The following is an 18393-nucleotide window of genomic DNA, read 5'->3' as shown; positions in this document are numbered from 1 at the left end:
TAAAATGTGTAGGCAGAGTTCTACATGCATTGACTGATAATGGATTACAAAACCAAATGTAGTTTCAGTTTAAAATATGAACTTGAAACTTTTTTTTTTCAATTCCAAAAATTATTATCAAAAGCTCTGTGTAACCCCCCACCTTTCTTTGAGAGAAAACTATTATATATGAATAAAAAATTGCAATGATGTTGATCCCCAATTTTTCAACTTTTTTTTTTTTTTTTTTTTTAACTAATTGCAATGCTTTTGTGGACAAATATCTGGAAAATCTCTGGTTAGCATGTGCTATACATTTTGCTAATTGGCACATGTTACATGCTAACAGGCTAAACTAGCAAATATTCCCCACTAAATATCAAGTTACAATTAGTCATCTGGATGTAGGCATTTAACTGTACTGTTTATACATTTGAAAACATGTTCCAGATAGACAGAAATGTCTCTTTTAATCACCAAACACACTAGCATGTTATAGCCAAAAGCAGGAATGAGTCATTATTTTTCAAGTTTCAAGTCTCATGATCTGAAATATTGTAAATATTGCTTGTTTTATCTTGCTCTTATGACAAAATACGTGCAAAATCTCCAATTAGCCTCCACTGTACATTTAGCTAATTAGCAAATGTTAGCATTCTAAGGAAAAACTAGCTAACAGGCGACATTACCCACTAAATATCATCATTACAGGACTGTCATCTGGTTTTAGACTCGCATTTAACTGTGCTGTTATATGTTTGAAAACATTTTAAAAAACATGTTCTAGAGAGACTAATGTCTTTTTTACCAAACCCCCATAGCACCCCTTAGCATGTTCTAGCCAAAAGCAGGTGAGCTATTTTTATTTTCGAATTGGAGTCTCATTTTCTGAAATATAGTGAAAAGTCTTGGTTTAAGATGAAAAACTATTAAAACTAGTCCCAGTCATGCACTAAACATTCTGTTTGGACCTTTTTTTTTCTGTGTTTGACATCTTACAAACCATTTTTAGGTCAAGATGTTCTGCACAATCTCTTCCATCAAGTATGAGTAATAACAAACCAACGAGTCAGTCATTTTCCAACGCTTTATTTAAAAAAAAAAGAAGAGGCAACTGAATAATAGCCATGAGTATTGTACAGAGGATCATGATCTTGGAGGGGAGGCATGAAAAAGTCACGGGACATTGTATATTTTAGCCAAACTTGAACTTCCTGCTGGATAACTCATAACCATGTGACATCAAAGAGAGCACAGGGCTTCACTGGAGCGGATTTGACAGTTAAGATATTAACAGTCTGAATTTGACTTCCTTCCTTCCTCTTCTTGCCAATCTTACAAACATTAAACCAAAGCTCTTTTTTAAATTTCTTACATATGTTATGACCACAAAAAGCATCACGTATACACACATGTTAGCCAGATTATTCAATTTCTTTAAAAGTAAAAAATAACACTTTTGGCTTGATTTAACAGATTTGGATTCCCTTTTGTGGGCTTCAAACATCTGCAAAAGAAAAAAAAAAAATAATGCTACATATATATTAAAATCTTATGACAAAATGTTAGCTGACATTGTTACTACAGCCTTAAATAACAGGCACACTTTTCTTTTACTAAGCTTAATGTTCTCATTAGTATCAGAATGTTAGAATCTATATATTTCAAATAGTGATGTGGATAAAATAAAGGTTAAATAGGAAAGTAAAAGTGCAGTGAGTGGGTGGGAGAGTCTTGTTGGAGTGACGGACGTGAAGGACAGCAGTACTGAAGGTTGAAAGATCACAGGGGTCAAGCGCGATCTCCTTATATCCAAAACATATATTCTAAAAGGTGCTTGCAGTGTGAACTTTCAGCTGTCTTTCTATAGGAATACCAGCACTCTGAAATAGCCCCGAAACACATTTTAAAAACACAGAAAACAGCAACTCATTCTTTAAACATAATAAACCTGGGTGTGATCTACAACTAAAATAATGTGCTAGTGGTTTTTCCCTCTTTAACAGATTAAACCTGAACATCCTGTGGGCCTGAGATAAGCATGGTGGCTAAAAACCAAAATTAAACAAATTAAAGAATTCCTTTTTTTTTTTTCTTTTTAAAAACCCGATGAGATCCTCCAAAATGTGAAATGTTTCGACCCGAGCAATGATCCTCAAATAACCTTCAAATCCAACAGAGTGCAACTTATATATACAAACATTCCAACGCAAATCAGAACAGTGCTGGCTTCGACTTAAGGCCTCTTACCGATAAAAACGCACACACATAAAGCATAAACAAGGACCTGAAGGAGGTGGGAAAAAAGCAGACCCATTTTCCCAGCGTCCCCATTTGGTTCTGACCTCGCCTTAGGCCTGGCCCCGCCCGTCTGCCGACAGGTGCATGCTGGGAACTGTAGGCGACTCGCAAGGTGGCTTTGGACATGTCATGCAGATGTAGAGTAGATGCTTGCAAGGAGGCGGCGGGGGAGGGGGCACGGCACATGGACACCCGTGCAGCATTGCTGTACTTGTAAAATCATTAGATTATTAACACTGGCATGTTAGAGGCATGGTCCGACAACAAGATTAGCCTGGCAGTATGCTGTGTGTTCACGTTCATCTTGCGTTTAACCATCCACTGTGTTACGGGCACGGTCGGCTGATTACCTTCCCAACCCCACTATAGAACAAGCCCTTGAAGTAGCAAGACTCTGAATGCTCGGCCTTTCTCTTTTCACATTCTCTTACTTTCTCTTACCACTCTTTTACTTCCCTTCACGCCTTTTACCTCGACTCTTCTCTTTCCTAAACCACATCCGCTAGCCTTCGTCCACTTACATGTTACCCTTTTCTCTCCTCTACCTGTGCCTGTGCCTGAACATCCAGAGCCTCGTGTGAAATCTACTTGAACCTAAAGATTCATACATTACCGAGAATGCACTGAGAGCTGAATAACCCACTTAGAGGCAAGCTAAGGCCTTTTAATAACTAGCATTATGGCAAACAACTACACACGTAGACACTGCGGTATCGCTAAAAACAGTCTGTTCAATTAAATTGTGCTTTAAAATGAAGTCATAAAAAGGAGGGATTGTTCTGCCCACCGGATGCCCTGACGACTCTCTCCAAAAAAAAGGCAGAAAGGAGGAGAGATGAGGGAGGGAAGAAGGGGATGGAGGTGTAAAGGAGGTTTATGTTCATAATTTGTACACCTCTTCCTATTAGCGTTTGGCTGAGCCAGGCGGTGGGTTTTTGGAGACGGAGGTGAGATGTCGATGCCAGGGTGGAGGCTGGAGGGCCAGAGAGGTGGGGTGAGGAGGAGGAGGAGGGGGAATTGTCGAGTGTGCCCCTGACTTTCCGGCTCGTGCGCCGATCATGGCGGGCAGGCTCTGGTTGCGCCTCAAGCCGTCCAATAGGCTTCCTCCGCCTGCAGACACAAAGGTGGCAGACTCCTGGCGTGGCATTGATGCCTCAGAGTCCGCACCCTGGAGCACCTTGGTGAATCCCATCTGCCGCAGCCTTTCCACCAAGCCGACGTTGGCCGAGTTGAGCCTGGGTCGGCCCGATTTGGGAGGCGGGGCGAGGGGCGGTGTTTCCTGGGAGGGGCTGGGCAGGTCGGGGTGAGGGGCGCGGCCCAGGTTCAACCCGTAAACGTCCTGGAGAAAAAGCTCCGCCGGCCGCGACGCTAGGAAATTGTCAGACGGGTGTTGGCGGGTGTCCATGGGCACCGGGGAGGGGGTGGGCGAGTGCGAGGGGGAGTTCGGAGGCGTGCTCGGGAGAAGGTGGAAGAGCGGCTGCCGGGCTGCTGGTTTCGGAGACGAGGGCGGGGTGTCGATGGACACTTGCGCGGAAATGCCCCTCTCCAGGACCAGCTTGGTGAGGCTGCTGACGGGCGCGGGGGGGCGTCGAGGGGGGAAGCAGTCCCCGAGACTTAGTCTGCAGGGAGTCGAGGGGGTGCTAGGACCTGTCCTCATGGAGCTGGGGGTGTTGGCCATGAGAGATGATTGAGAACTGAAAAAGATGCAGAGACAGGGTGAGACATAGAGAGACACATGTTGGCATGAGAACACCTATACAACAGTTTAATTGGTTACCTATAATGGTAACTGAGCGTCCAAACAGCATATCATATACTTAGTACACTAGTTTGTGGTGTTACAGGAGATAGCTTACATACTTGTTCATATTCTAAGCAGCCAAACAGGTTATGTAACAACAAAAGAACAATCTGATCTTGACCTTTATTCCTTTATCAGACTACTTCACTCACTATCTCTACACTACAGCACACGCTTAATGCAGCAACAGTCCTCATGTCAACTGGCACGATATTCTTTATCCTTTGGTCGTACCTTTGGGTCACCTGTGTGGTGTCACTAGGGTGCAGGATTCGGCAGGTTGTGTAGGTGTAGGTGGAGAAGGTGGTGCTCTGACACTTTCCTGGATTTTGGACTGAACACACAACAAATAAGATGATAATATGAGTCACATTGGTAAAAAGTTGCTCATCAGAATATATTTCAATTAAAACTAATGATTACCAGAGGAAGATGTTGTAGTTGTAGTTGTAGTTGTTGTTGTTGATGTCAAGGTGCAAATTTGACTCTGTGATTGGACCGTTGCTGTAGAGACTACTGGAATGGGCTGAGATGATTGGCTGGATTTTTCTGTGACGTGTCGGGGTCCGGGGGTCGCACATGAGTCCGATCTGACCGAGCAGGTAGCAGCAGGTGTTCCTGGCAGGGGGGAGGAGGAGAGAGGAGGCACGGGAAGCGGCGACACAGAAAGCTTTCTCTCTTTCCTCTCCTCCGGCGTAGACGAATAGCGCACCTTGAAGGTGATCCCGCCTTCCTCCTCTTCCTCATCCTCCTCTTCTTTCCCCCGCTCCGCTGCGCCCTTCTCCACAGCCCCGGACCCTCTCTCTCTGTACTCTTCGTCCTCCTCGTCCTCTTCCATGTCAGAGAGGCGGTAGACTGCGTCCTGAGCTGCGTCCTGAGCCAGTGGGCGGAAACCCTTGGTCACCACGCCGGGGTGGGGGTCCAGGATGGTGGCTAGGTGCGGTTTGGCCAGCTGCTGCCAGTGATGGAGCGTCAGCGAGCCTGAAAACCACATGTCAGAATGTTATTCTATTTAATGTATCAAGAACCTAGGACCAATTTAGGAGGTTTTATGTGTAGTTTGTACATTTGTGAACCATCGCTTTAAAATGCGCAGTAACCACTACTGACTACTAAAGCTCTCCAGAAGAGGATTACTTGATAGATAAAGGCAAGTGATTCGTTGTCTACAATTAATTTTCCAACTGGTAGTGAGTGTAAAAAAGGAATCCAGACTGAGCTCCTGTGTTCTGACCATTTCCTTTAGCCAGAGGGAGCTAGACAGTCACTATGCAGTGGTTTTGTTCCCTTTCCAGCAGAGACTCTGCTCTAGAGCTGATGTGACAGAGAATTGTCTAATGGAGGAGCGCCGTTAGTGTCTGCAGCCTGCAAACTCCATTTGACTTCAGTGGTTTCTTGGTTCAAATTGAATCACTTACACTTAAGTTCAAATGTCGAATAGCTTCTGACAGCTGCTCCACTTTAGCTGCTTTGTGGTTAGTGGTAAAAAAGCACTGCTAGCGTACTGGAACTTTTACCTTCCATGGGTTTGACGATCTGAAGCTTCTCGGGCAGGAAGGTCTTGAAAATGCTGGAGCCGAAGGAGATGTCTGACAGGTTGGAGAAGGAGTGGACGCTGCTCATCGGTGAGCTGAAGCCGCTGCCCTCCCCGTCCGCCTCCGCCCCCGACAGCGCCTGCAGCTTCTTCTCCCGCTCGGCTTGGAAGAACTGCCGCTCGCAAAGGAAGTTCTGTCTCCGCAGCGACAGGCGATGGAGGGCTTTAGTGAGGTCGTTCCCGCCCGGTGAGCCCGGTTGGCCCAGCCTCACCTCCTCTCTGCAAAACACAGAAGTTAAAGGAGCAATTACGCAAAGTTTAACTATTAAATTAAAGCTTTGATTTTAAATAATTTAGTTTGTAACGTACCCTTGAACAGAGGGGAAGGGCTGGGCGGTCATCACCAGAGAGCTCTGTCCTGAGCCGGGGATGGGAGGGGTGGCTGAAGCTGGCCGCGATGTTGAGGCGTTGATGGAGCGGACTGTCTGGAAAACTCGCTTCTGAGAAACTCTGTAGTGGGAGAAAGTTAAAGGTCAGAGACGAGGTCCATGAGATAAGATATCTTTTTTATAACCCTATTTATCAGATTTCAAACAGCTCCCTCTAGAGCCAAAAAAAGTTTTAAAACACTTTTTTCCCCCTCACATGCAAAAGCACTCCCAATTGTGATGGGTAAAATAAATGGAGTTCCCCTTTAAAACAAATTAACTGAAGTAATCCACACTGTTTATAGCTACACAATTTCTCTTTTTAGACAAGAACTGAATAATTTAAACTAAACATAAAACCTAAAAGCAGCAGTTAGGTTGATTCACACATCTGTAACATCGTTCCCATCTGTCTATAGAAGTAAATCAATGTGGATTATTGGACCTTGTGCTTGACAGGTCCTGTAAAAACAGTTTTGATGTAGGTGCAGGGATGTAAAGAAGGCTGCTTATATTTTTTATACTCTGTAAATTAGGATTTCATTGTCATAAGAAAACAGAAGCGCACTCAGCCTGTAGTTTGGGTTTGTTACCTTTGGTGCTCAAAGACCGTCTCTTCATCTGAACTGAGCTCTTTCCTCATGGTGCCCTCGATCTCAGCTGCCAGGGAGTCCTGTACACACATACACACACACACATCATGTACAAGCACAATTTTTTATGTTAAGCTGAAAATCCGTGTTTCAAAAGGAGATAAACTAGGCAGCAACTGTAAAATGCACCAATAAATATATACAGACACTGACAGGTACATTGTAGAGAATGCGTGCCTCAGCATTCTGTTATCTGTTTATGTGTGTCGGTGCTGCTACACAAACTTCAGAGTGTTTCTCTCACCATGGGGTAGAGGCCGTAGGAAATGTGCCTTCGTATCCCGGTGGTGGGAGTGTTTTTACTGCGAAGTTCTTTAATTTCCTCCTGGGACTCGTGGAGCATCTCCACAACCTCGATATTCCTCTCTGATAACTCATTCAGCTGTAACACACACACACACACACACACACACGGTTATTAAAGGGGGTTTGAGATTCTCTATGCAGTAAAAAAAGACATTTAAATTAAACATTTATTCAGATGCAAATGTAGAATTTAATTTCTCAGTTGGATTCTCTAAATTAAGTGCTAAGACTATTAATGCATTTAAATAAATTACAAATGAAACCATGAATAAAATTGAGCGATTATAACAGCAATTTTGATGAGGCCATTAATTACTTATTAAACCATTAAAACGCAATTTCATGACTCATCAGCAATGTATTTAAAAATCATGGTTGGTGCTGCGAAGTGTGTGTGAGTAAATGGGACAGCAACTGTACATCAGTGTTTAATATTAACTGTGTTTTTGGTGAGACTGTACCTCTGCTGTGAGCTGTCTCTGAGCATCTTTGGAGGCCTGCAGGTGGATCCTCAGTTCCTCTTTCTCCAGAGCCAGCTGTACAGAAGCAACACCCGGCGTGAGCATTGAAACACACTTTGCGGTTACACTTACAAATGTGATGTTCTGCTCTCCTCACCTCCTTCACTCTATGCTGTAGTTCTACTATCTGTGAGAGCAGCTGAGCGATCTCCTCCTGGTGTCTGAGCAGCTCCTCGTTCTTCTGGGACAGCTCATCTGTCAGAGACACCATCTGGCTGTTGGACTCACCTGAGACGAGGAGACACGCAGAAAAAGTTTAAAAAAAAGAGCATTCCAGACATGAGAATCTACATGTGTGTGATTTCTTAGCGTCTCACTTACGGAGCTCCTTGACACAGTCGCTAACAAGCTGCTGCTCCTTCTCTTCATAAGTGATGGTGTCTCTTTTCATCTGGCAGGCCTGGAGTGAAGATGTAGAGAGGAAACAGTCAGTGCTTCCCGCAACAAATTCATACTTCACACACACTACTATCACCATGAAGGTACTTCTGCAGGAAGCTTGTAAATCAGGACAATGGCAACATAGCTTTTACATCCTGTTTTTATCCTATTATATTTATAGCTCCAGTGTTTCAGCATCCACGCTGTTTGTGCGTTCCTCGTACCTCAGACCTCAGCATCAGGTTCTCATCCTCCAGGTCCTGCAGTTTGCCCTGCAGCGACTCCAGCTGGCTGAGGGTGGCGGCGGCCGTGGCCCCTCCCCGTGGCTGAGGTTGCGGCTGCGGCGTCGACAGGCTGGAGTCGGTCTCGCTCTCCTCCGAGGCGCTGGCCACCATCCGCAGCAGCTCGTCCTTCTTACTGAGCTCATGCTGCAGCTGGTGAACCTGGTCAGGTGGGGGGGAGGTTCAGAGAGATGAACTCAACATTTTTGGCTCTTTTTATGGAATTTCACATCTTGAAATTGCACATTCAAGTTAAGTTAAAACCTGGAAATTGTAATTTATGCATGGTGTACGCTGCATAAACAAGCACACATTGTTTTTGTGGGAGTTTCTATTATTTACACAATCGATAGTATTGTTTAACTACTGAGTACCAAAAGGATATATTTTAGGTGTTTTATGTGTTTTGTTCAGTTGTATGCAGATGACACTGTTATATATATATGCATCTAACTTGGATATAATACTCAAAAATAAACAAATTACCCCCTTTTGCCTTTAAATGCATTTACTTGAATAATCTTTCTATACTTAAACCAGCTTTTACTTCTATGTAGATCAGTACATTCAGCACATATTTGCAGACACTCTTTTGGATATAACACATTTAGAAATTTAAAATATGTCAGTAGCATGTGTAAGGTACCTGGTCCAGAGCCTGCGCTAACTGCTCCTCTACGGCCTCATTGCGTTCCTGCAGCAGGTGGTTCCTCTGCAAAAGAGACTGACCGATCCGAGCCGCAAGCTCCAAGTCTCTGTCCCGCTGTCCAATAAGAGCACAGGGTCGTTAGGGTCAATTGGCCACTAAGACACTGCTTTTGAGTAGAAAACTAAACTGTTACAAAAGAGGGGAAGTCTACCTCAGCCAGAAGGTGCGTGACCACTTCGATGTCATTGTATGTCTTGGTCATCTGCTCCACGCGATCGGAACTGAGGACTGCAGAGAAACTTACTTTTAAAACAGCAGATACACAAGCAAGCACGCACATGCAATCTAGCATGCACACTGTGGCATGTGCATGCAAAATGTGCATTCAGGGAACTCTACAAGAAAACGAAAGAATTTAAATGTAAAAATAAAATGACCATCACGCAAAACTAATGGGCATCCTTCTGTAGCGTGCCAGCTTTATTTACTAGCTAATACAATGTTTTGACCACAAGCAACATGAGCAGCCACTTCTGCTTTTTTAATACAGCTGTATTTAATCACAATAAATTCCTCCTGCACATTTGTTTGCATACAGAAGTTTGCATCAGCAGCCGTTAAATAGCCAGTGCAGAACAGTGTTGATGTCTTAGGAAGTCAATTGTGAGCTACATAACATGGCGATGAGGTTGCTAGTGGTCTGAATGTAATTAAAAGCCACTCCGGATATAATCATAAAGAGGCCACACACACACACACACTATACAATTCTACAGTGGCACACAGCAGACCTATATTAGGCAAAAATCTTCATTTTTGTTGAGATCTACATGCAGAAAGCAGAGAGGGGCTCCAGATCCGAATTCAAGCGCAGCCTGTCGGAGCCACACTGAAGGTCTGAAGCCCCCCTCTCACTGTGGAGCTACAGAACATGAAGGAGGTGCAGAACAGAACAGAGCAGAACAGGCAGACAGACAGACAAAGATACCTTTGGAGAGGCTCTGAGAGCCGGGGTGGGAATAAGAGGAGGGCTCCAAAGCAAGATACGCTAGAGAGAGAAAAGAAGTGAAAGATCAAAAAGGTGTATATGAGTGAAAGGGATAAAGAGAATGACATAAAAATGAGAAAGGAAAAGAAGGAGCAGCGCAAGAGAGAGAAGGTAAGAACTTTAGCGGAGGATGAAAAGCTGAAGCTTCGATAAATCAACGTCATACAGAAACATTAGTTTGTTGAGAGTCAGAGAATCTACATGTCGACTAGTTTGGTCTGGCTTTAGCACCTGAATGGGAGTCACCAGCGCTGCACTGCTCCCCTTTGTACCTGTTTAAAGAAAAGTTGCAACTCTAATCATCACATATTCTGCTCCTACACGCCCATTAAGTTGACTTTCTCTTTAAGAATAATGATACAGATTATTGCAGTTGTTGTCAGTATTGTGGAAAGCATGAATACAAGTCAAAGCTGGATTATTCTCCTTTTTTTCTCTTGAGGACAATCTACTGTATAGATCAGCAGGGATTACATATAATAAGTACAGATAGGCAGCTTCGAGGGAAACAGCTGCTCTAGAGTCTAATGGATGAGAGCAATCGTCCAGTAATCTGAGGCCTATGCTGACCTCTCAATCGGGACGCTGCACTCTCCTCCAACAACAAATTTAAAATTAACTCCAACTAAAGAGAGCTATCTTTGTTATACACACAAGGAAGCCTGACATTGTACATACACAATTCATAGAAAGTCACGTGCTATTCTATGACATTTCACACATCACACGCACAGATATCCCTTTACCTGCTAGGTGAGGCGCGGTGTCGCTGTGTAAATGATGTCCATTCTCTGGTTTGATCATACCATTCTACCAAACTCTAGATGCAGTCGCACAGTGCACACACATAGAGTTGCACATTAAAGTAACTGAACTCTGGCCGTATTACGTAGTGGAATTGCAAAATGTCCTTTTGGTTCATGGTTGTCTGGAACTTTGGCACCAATAAACTGCAGCTGCAGCTACAACATTGAGTTATTTGACTGACTGTAACATTTGAAAAACTGTATATTTAAAGTGTGGTAACAAGTACTGCAAGATTTAAAGTAGAATAGGATTACTAATTAACTCAATACAGTTTTGTTTTGCTTTACTTAATGTGAAACTTGGGCACAAAGGTCAAAGACGGACACACAGAGACAAACAGAGCTGTCACCCTGGCATGTTTTTTTGGCGCCCTCCTCTTAAAGTCCTATATCCTATAAATAAGCCATACTTGCACTTGTCAGTATGGCTGATGTGGTTTTTGTGAGATCGGATCTGGTAGGATCACACACACGCAAGGTCATGGACTGGAGTTTCCCCTAGACTAGAGAGTATTAGAATCATTACAGCTTGGTCCTTTAAATCTCGTCCATGTGTCTGACTCATCTCTTCACTTACAAAACCACACGCTTATGTGTTAGAAAACTTATGTCACAAACAAAGCTGCTAATTTATGACACTTACAAAACAATGCAAATTACTCATTCAACTAGATCAGGTTGAAATATAATCATTTATATTAATTTCTGCTGGCCAATCACAGCCTGCCTCCTCCAATTTCACAACATGACCCAAAAATGGCACACTGGATACTTCAGATGCCTGTATCATCATATAGGAGGGTCAGTGACAAATAAGCATTGGCAAGATGAGCAATTAAAAATATATTTAAAAAATAGTTTTAAAAGCAGCATCAGGTTTGTTAAAATGTACATTTTGTATTTTTGTTGTTTTTATGTCATTTGCACAATTTATTACCAAAAGTAAGACTGAATGCTCCTGAAAATGTCAAATGGTGTAACCACAAAAGAATGATAAATATTAAATATTTGATCCACCTACAGTTTATTTAAGTGGATTTATACAATGATTGACATGATTCCCCAGATTAAATGTAATATTTAGAACAATTGTATTCCATTACCTTTATTTAATATAAAAAGTTATAATGTAAGATCATGCCAAACTAGTTGATATGATGTTTTATTGAGAATTTAGTTTTCTTAAGAAAGTTTTTATTATTTGGTACAAAATGTTTTATGGTTACACCACTTAGACATTTTTGCCATAATCCTCTAATATATTCTCTCAAATGGATTGAAAGCAGAAAATAAGTTATATATATAAGTTATTTATATGTTTACTTAAAAAAAACCCAACCCTTTAAACTTAAAGCACAAAAACATGTCATTAACCCAGGAGTATTGAAGCCAATTAGACATTGTCAAAATTGTCTAAATCTGTCACAACTAAACTCACACGTCTATATGTTTATACTGTATATATGTTTTCTTTAGGAGAGCCAGCTTGGCGCTCTGATATTAAAATGCCTCGTCGAGTGCATCAGGCTCTATTAATAGGCTGCATCTGATTTGACGGTGCAGAAGTGGAGCAAAAGTATCACCGAGCAAGAACTTGAAACCCAGACTCCCACACTGTAGAACGTGCAGCGACAAAATACATACATACATATACATCATGCATAAAAGAATTCCTTAAATCTTCTGCCATCTCGTGCGTGAAATGTGCTGTTTTTTCTCTACAGACCGAACTTGGCTGAGCAATAGTTATATGGGTCAAACATTAGCAAAGAATGAGTTCAAGGAATGTGAGGAAAAAACAAAGAGAGAGGAAACATGCTGCAAACATCAAATGAACAACAAGTATGGAATTAAAGATGCTAATTTTGGATTTGTGAGGGGAAAAAAACACGACAGGAAGTTGCATCTTTTTAAAGTTTGAATGTAAACAGGCAACAATTCAATTAAAGCTGCGCATTTCCTGTCTTTCAAGGCTTTTTGGTTTCGGTTGCACACACACAGAATACACACACACTTTCACCTCCACCCTCCATTGACCTTGCAGACATGACTAAAGCTGCTCCTGCAGTCACATGTCTCTGTCTCACACACACACACACAAACACACTCATACACACATAACGCTCACCTTCCAGAGTGAAATAATCGTAGCCATCCTCATTGTGGATGTTTAAAACCGGCATTTTCCGACTCTTCTCCCGGCTGTCCTGTCTTCATCCTCTAACTGTCCACTTTGCTCCCCCCCCGCCTCCTTTCTCTCTCTCTCCCTCTCTCTCTCTCTCTCTGTCCCGTGACTCTGGCCCTGGCTTTGAACTCGCTACACTTTAACACTGGCTGGATCGCTGGATTCCTATCTCTCTCTCTCTCTCACACACACACACAGTGTCAGAGCCGTCTGGTTGTCACACACACAAACACAAACACACACCATGCCAAATATATTCCACTGTAAATCCTTCTCTGAGGAGGATGTGCGCGAAACAAAATGAATCCCTCACATGCTTAATACGCCGAGACGCACATACACACACACACACACACACACACCATCTGCTCACTGATGTCACCGCTGGCTCGACCAATTAAAAGAAGATAGACAAGCAGAGAGAGAGAGAGAGAGAGAGAGAGAGAGAGAGAGAGAACAAAACAAGACAGAGCTCATTTAGCAGTTTGCATCTGTTTCAAACTTTTAACACTTACTCATGTAGCGGAAAGTCTCCTCCGCCAGCACGGGGGAGATGGCACTGTGCTGGCCGGGGGCTTCGTCCGGGGAGCAGATCGGGGAGACCTGCCAGTCCTGACTGTCTGACAGGTAGAGGGAACCGGATCCTGCCGAACCGGAACCCAGCGAGCCAGAGCCAAAGTGCTTCCCGGTGCTGCCCAGCCCCTCATCTAGTGGGCCAGAGAAGAGAAAATATATCACTCAGGGGGGAGCGTCGAATGATTGCTGTCTTAACTGAAGATGTTTAAGATTAAATGGATGATCTTTTAGTTAGATGGGAAGGATAATTCTACATGAGGGTGCTGTCAATCTTCTCAAAGTCCCTGCAAAACAATATAAGTGTATTCCCCAAAAATGTTGAACTATCCCTTTAACTTCAGTGTAGCTCTGAATTATGACTATGATGATCAAATAAACATTTTAGTAGGGGCCGGGAAGAATATTGATATTATATTTATTGTGATATGAGATATCGTCTTAGATTTTAGATATTTATCTTTATATCGCAATATCATAATATCGTGATATCACGATACAATACGATATTGTCTTTTCTTGGTTTTAAAGGCTTATCAGACTGTTCCAGCTGTTTATTCATTATATCCACATTACTGATAATTATTTATTAAAAATGTAATCGTGTAAATATTGTGTGAAAGCACCAACAGTCATTCCTACAATACTGGCACAATATCGATATCAAGGTATTTGTTCAAAAAATTTCCGGATATTTGATATCGTCCCGTAATTATACTTTACCAGATTATTGTGTTGTATCATAATTTTAAAAAGAGTAATTGAATGATGAAGTATGTTTTGTTTCAGTCATAACAGTGCAGCTCTGGTGAGATGATGGATGTCAGACTGCAGTGATTGTGACTGAACTCAGATAACTGGAAGCAAATATGCTGTGCATCTGCTCAAATGGGCTCCGAGAGTGGAGAGCAAGCATGGGCTGATGAAGCATTCAAATGTGTGTGTGTGTGTGTGTGTGTGCGCGTCTGTGTGTCCTCTTGGCTCGGGCACAGTACAAGCCAATATCCTTCTACTTGAGCGACTATGTGGTTTACTGGGACAGATGGGGCTAACTATAGCATCAAGCCCCAAAGATGAGTACACAACATACTGTACTTCAGGGGCAGTGTGACATTGGCAGAACAGCATCTCCAAAAAAAAAAAAAAAAAAAAAAAAGCGTTCAGTCTGTTGTCAGCCTTTGAGATAAAGATAGAAGATAGTCCACTGATAAATCTGATACATGACACTGCAAAAAAAAAAAAATGCCGTACCTGTCTCAGTGCTCGATTCTTTCTTCTCCACCGCCCGGGGTTTGACTTCAAACATGTCTGCAGAGTGGGAGGCGCCTCCCCCTCGGCCCCACTCTGGCAAACACGGTGCTGGACAGAAAACAGGAGCTGCTATGGCTCTGGCATCACATCCTCCTACTGCGCTGATGGGTGGTGCCCTCACACACGCGCACACCGTCACCTACAAGAGGGCGGAGAAGGATTTAAAATCACATGTTTATGAACCAAAACAGAGTAAATTAATGAAGAGGAGGAATGACTTTCACCGGTCCATGGGGAGACGCACTGAAGTAAAGAGGTGTATGGTTAATGAGGTGTTATTTGTGTGTCTGCATGGAGCATCTCTGACTCCAGACTGCTGACAACATTCATCACTTCCCTCTGTTGACCTCCAGTCTTTCTCCTTCCCACTTACTTGGTGGCATTTAAATCCAGATGAAAAAAACCCCACTCCTCCACTCCTCCCACAGTATTGTTTTCTATTGGACACTTCTTTATCATGTATCTCCTTCAAGTTTGGACAAATCTTACATGCCACAGTGCAGCTGCTATACTCTAACTTGGCTGCGTCTCCATTTCCTCCTCATGGGCCCCATACCGCTTTAGGGTGGGCTGAGGGGTGAGACGGATCCCTCCTACATCCTGTTGCCTCTCTCTCTCTCGCTCTCTCTCTTTCTTTTTCTGTGTGTGGGGACTGTTCCCAGGCTTAAAGGGGTGACTGGCGGATTTGACAGGATGTGCTCTCTTAAAGGGATGAGCTCCCACATGAGAATTAGGAAAGAGGGAGAGTAATTTGACCATGCGCTCCTGTACAGTACCTCCTTTTAATTTACAAGCAAAACCGGCACTTTATAAATATCTATATATTTATAGGACAACACCATAAATAGAAGGTGCTGTTCGGGGGGTGTATTACATCCTACCATCCTTCATAACTCTAATAAGCATGCCTGTGCAAAGAGCGAGTCCTTGGGCAACGCTCATCCTCTGCTTACATAACAGAACAGAGACAGTTTGCTCCATAAAGGAGATTACTGCCATGCACGCAATGCCACAGCTGAAATATGCTGTTTACCATTAGAGGGACCTGGCAGATGTACTGCACCGAGCATTTTAATCAATGTAAAATCGATGCATCTTTTAATAGATTGTGACATCTGGCGTGAGTCGGGTAAAGGAGTTCTGTATTTATTAGATTCACATTCATCATAGCAACATATTTATAGGCTTCTTCTTTTCCTTTTACTTAAAATGCCAGAGATGCTTTTGAGCAAGTGTATGAGTCATCTCATGAGTAACACTGTCACAGATACAGATTTGTGCTCACAATTTAGCCTGGTGGTGTGATTTGAGGGGTTGAATTTTGAGAAACTGAGATGAGCTCACATTACCAAGTCTCATTAATGTACTGTATTGGTTAGAAATATAAATATAAAGCCAGATTGTGGAAATTAAATGGTTGTGGTATACTTTATACTGACCACACATTTCCTTTCAGTGGTTTTTAAAACTGAGGACATTCCTGACCACAATCTGTCGGCCCCCACTTAATGTAACTGACAGATTATTGCAGGCTGTTGCCCTGAAAGTAACTGTGTGGAACGCAGGCAGCAGCAGCAGCAGCAGCAGCAGCATTACACACAACACTAGTATGTCACAGCTGTCCCAGAGCGACTGTCTGCTTACATCAGCTTTTTACAGACTTCATCTCCCTTCATGTCTAATGGAAGCATTCAGCTCTTATCCAGTCACACACACACAAAAGAGCAGCAGTGGAAACGTCATTATGTGAGTACCGTAATTACAAGTAATGTACCAGCTGATGTCGGAACAAATGTTAGAACAAAGTTGGGGTTCATTTCCTTTATATTTGTGCTGCATCACAGCATCAGCAGCACTCAGCCCATCTTAGGTCTGACAGACTGGACAGGGCCTTCGGGGCTTGCTCTCATGACACACGGGAGGAGGCATGTGACCCTGACTGGACCGGAGAATTTTAACTGCATAACCAGAAACCTCTGACTGGAGCATGAGCAGAAATGCTTTACCATGCCAAATTAAATATTTCAATTTAGTGTATCAGCATGAAATATTCATCCGATCTGACTGGCAGTTACCAACCATAACAATTAATATGTGGCATCGTCTACAGCAGTGGTTCCCAAAATTTTTAGGGCTGTGACCCCTTAAAATAAAGCACCTACTGGAACCCCTCATCACATGTTGCTTTTTCTACCAGTTAAGTTACAGATTGGTGTTGTTTTGATTTATTGGTTAATCATTTTGTCCAAAAAATAACAGAAAATTGTGACAAAATCTTTGTTAATGTTCCCTATAGTCTCCTCCATTCAAATAATATTCTGTTAATCATTATGTTTACCAAAGAAAAGCAATAAACCCTCATATCTGAGGAGCTGGAACCTGCTTCTTACTTTCACTTTTGCTTAAAACTGATAAGGACGATTATACAATTATCATAAAAGTTACTGATTAATCTTCTGTCAATCGAATAACCTTGCAGGTCTTTTTGTACAAACATTTGATTAAAGTTTAGAGGTTTGGGGAGTTATTACACAGCGATACACAAGAAATAAAGCAGGAATAAGAGAAAGCTTGACAAAGTAACAGAGTAACAACAACACAATTTAGTGCCCTAATTATGTTTGTTTTTCCTGTTTCCTATCCCCTCCTATCATCTCAAGACTCATTTATTAATCCAGGTCCCGAAACCACAGTTTGGGAACCACCTCTCTACTGCCAATAAAGTGACTAAGCCAGACTCCGTTTGAAACACCTCAATTTTAAAGGTTACTTTACAGGTCAGCTCACATACAAACTGGTAAAACAGGATTTAAGACATTAAGTAATTAAGCAATCATCAGGAGCTACTCTTCAATTCGGCATGACTCCAATGCACGAAAACTCACTTATATGGATGAACATGTACAATTGTAGACATTGTTTACGCCTCATGTTCAACCTTGAGGAGCTATGTAACGATTGGAGATCGATGCTGTACTAAAATCAAATGCTTGCGACGTGGATCATCCAATCTATGTGCCATGAAGTCATAAACAAGTGAACATCTTTAGGCTTTGTTATGTTAGTCTTGTTTTGAAGAGCTCTGCACTGTTGCGTTGTCTTTCTGTATATAACGCTAACGCCAATGTTATACAATGAATTGAATTCAGCCAATGATAAATTCGTTGCCTTTGCTGGTACTGAACTAAACCTACAGACCAGTAGGTGAGCTAGCTGTTAGTGTTTAAAAATCATTTCATGTTTAATTTCATCTCATATGATCTTTATGAAGTAATATCACGTTAGCTAACGTTTCATATGTTTTCCTGTGCGGGGCCGAGCTAACACAATGCCATGGCGGTTTCAAACTGGCAATATCATTCACAGGCAGAGAATTATGGCATTATATAAGTTAAATTATATATTTAACCATGATATATCTTACCCTTTATCAGTATTATTCCAGCGGTACATACGGTGCCTGTCAATCCCTTCACCGAAACCTCAAACAATGGAGGGGACAGAGCGAAAGGGTGCCTTATTTTTTCCCACCCGCATTCCGAGAAGACCCACCCTTCTCTGCCTTTGAATGGCTCGTACTCGTTATATTTGGAGGGTATCTCAATCAGAGCCAATCAGAAGCAGAGAAGGGCGGGT

At 42.5% G+C, this 18393-nt stretch overlaps 1 protein-coding gene across 5 annotated transcripts; it reads right to left on the bottom strand.

Moving 5' to 3' along the window:
- Positions 1-1052: 1052 nt before the first annotated feature.
- trak2 (trafficking protein, kinesin binding 2) lies at positions 1053-18278 on the bottom strand. 5 transcript variants are annotated; one of them, XM_062445511.1, is made up of 16 exons: positions 18182-18278; positions 14698-14896; positions 13389-13580; positions 9046-9122; positions 8832-8948; positions 8129-8347; positions 7845-7923; positions 7621-7751; positions 7464-7538; positions 6941-7078; positions 6637-6716; positions 5985-6125; positions 5599-5894; positions 4505-5062; positions 4316-4415; positions 1053-3974 (listed from the first exon to the last, which is right to left on the bottom strand). In XM_062445511.1, the coding sequence occupies exons 2-16, from the start codon at positions 14750-14752 to the stop codon at positions 3185-3187; spliced, it is 3048 nt and encodes a 1015-aa protein (XP_062301495.1). In that variant the 5' UTR covers positions 14753-14896; positions 18182-18278; the 3' UTR covers positions 1053-3184. The 5 variants fall into 5 exon arrangements, with proteins under 5 accessions (XP_062301495.1, XP_062301499.1, XP_062301500.1 ...); XM_062445515.1 differs by lacking the exons at positions 13389-13580; positions 14698-14896; positions 18182-18278 and adding exons at positions 10114-10154; positions 12817-12860; XM_062445516.1 differs by lacking the exons at positions 13389-13580; positions 14698-14896; positions 18182-18278 and adding exons at positions 10114-10154; positions 10629-10677.
- Between the last annotated feature and the right edge of the window lie 115 nt (positions 18279-18393).

This window comes from Scomber scombrus, chromosome 24 (genome assembly GCF_963691925.1).
Source record: "Scomber scombrus chromosome 24, fScoSco1.1, whole genome shotgun sequence".
NCBI lineage: Eukaryota > Metazoa > Chordata > Actinopteri > Scombriformes > Scombridae > Scomber > Scomber scombrus.
The sequence above is the reverse complement of the archived record's forward strand: the minus strand, read 5'-3'. Positions and strand labels throughout refer to the sequence as shown.

What these genes read in the sequence shown, in the direction of transcription:
- trak2 (XM_062445511.1), bottom strand. Translation starts at nt 14,752, where the DNA reads ATGTTTGAAGTCAAACCCCGGGCGGTGGAGAAGAAAGAATCGAGCACT. An exon ending in CGACTGTGTCAAGGAGCTCC is followed by an intron (nt 7,752 to 7,844) that starts GTAAGTGAGACG and finishes TCCTCGTCTCAG; the next exon opens with GTGAGTCCAACAGCCAGATG. An exon ending in ACGGTCTTTGAGCACCAAAG is followed by an intron (nt 6,126 to 6,636) that starts GTAACAAACCCA and finishes CTCCCACTACAG; the next exon opens with AGTTTCTCAGAAGCGAGTTT.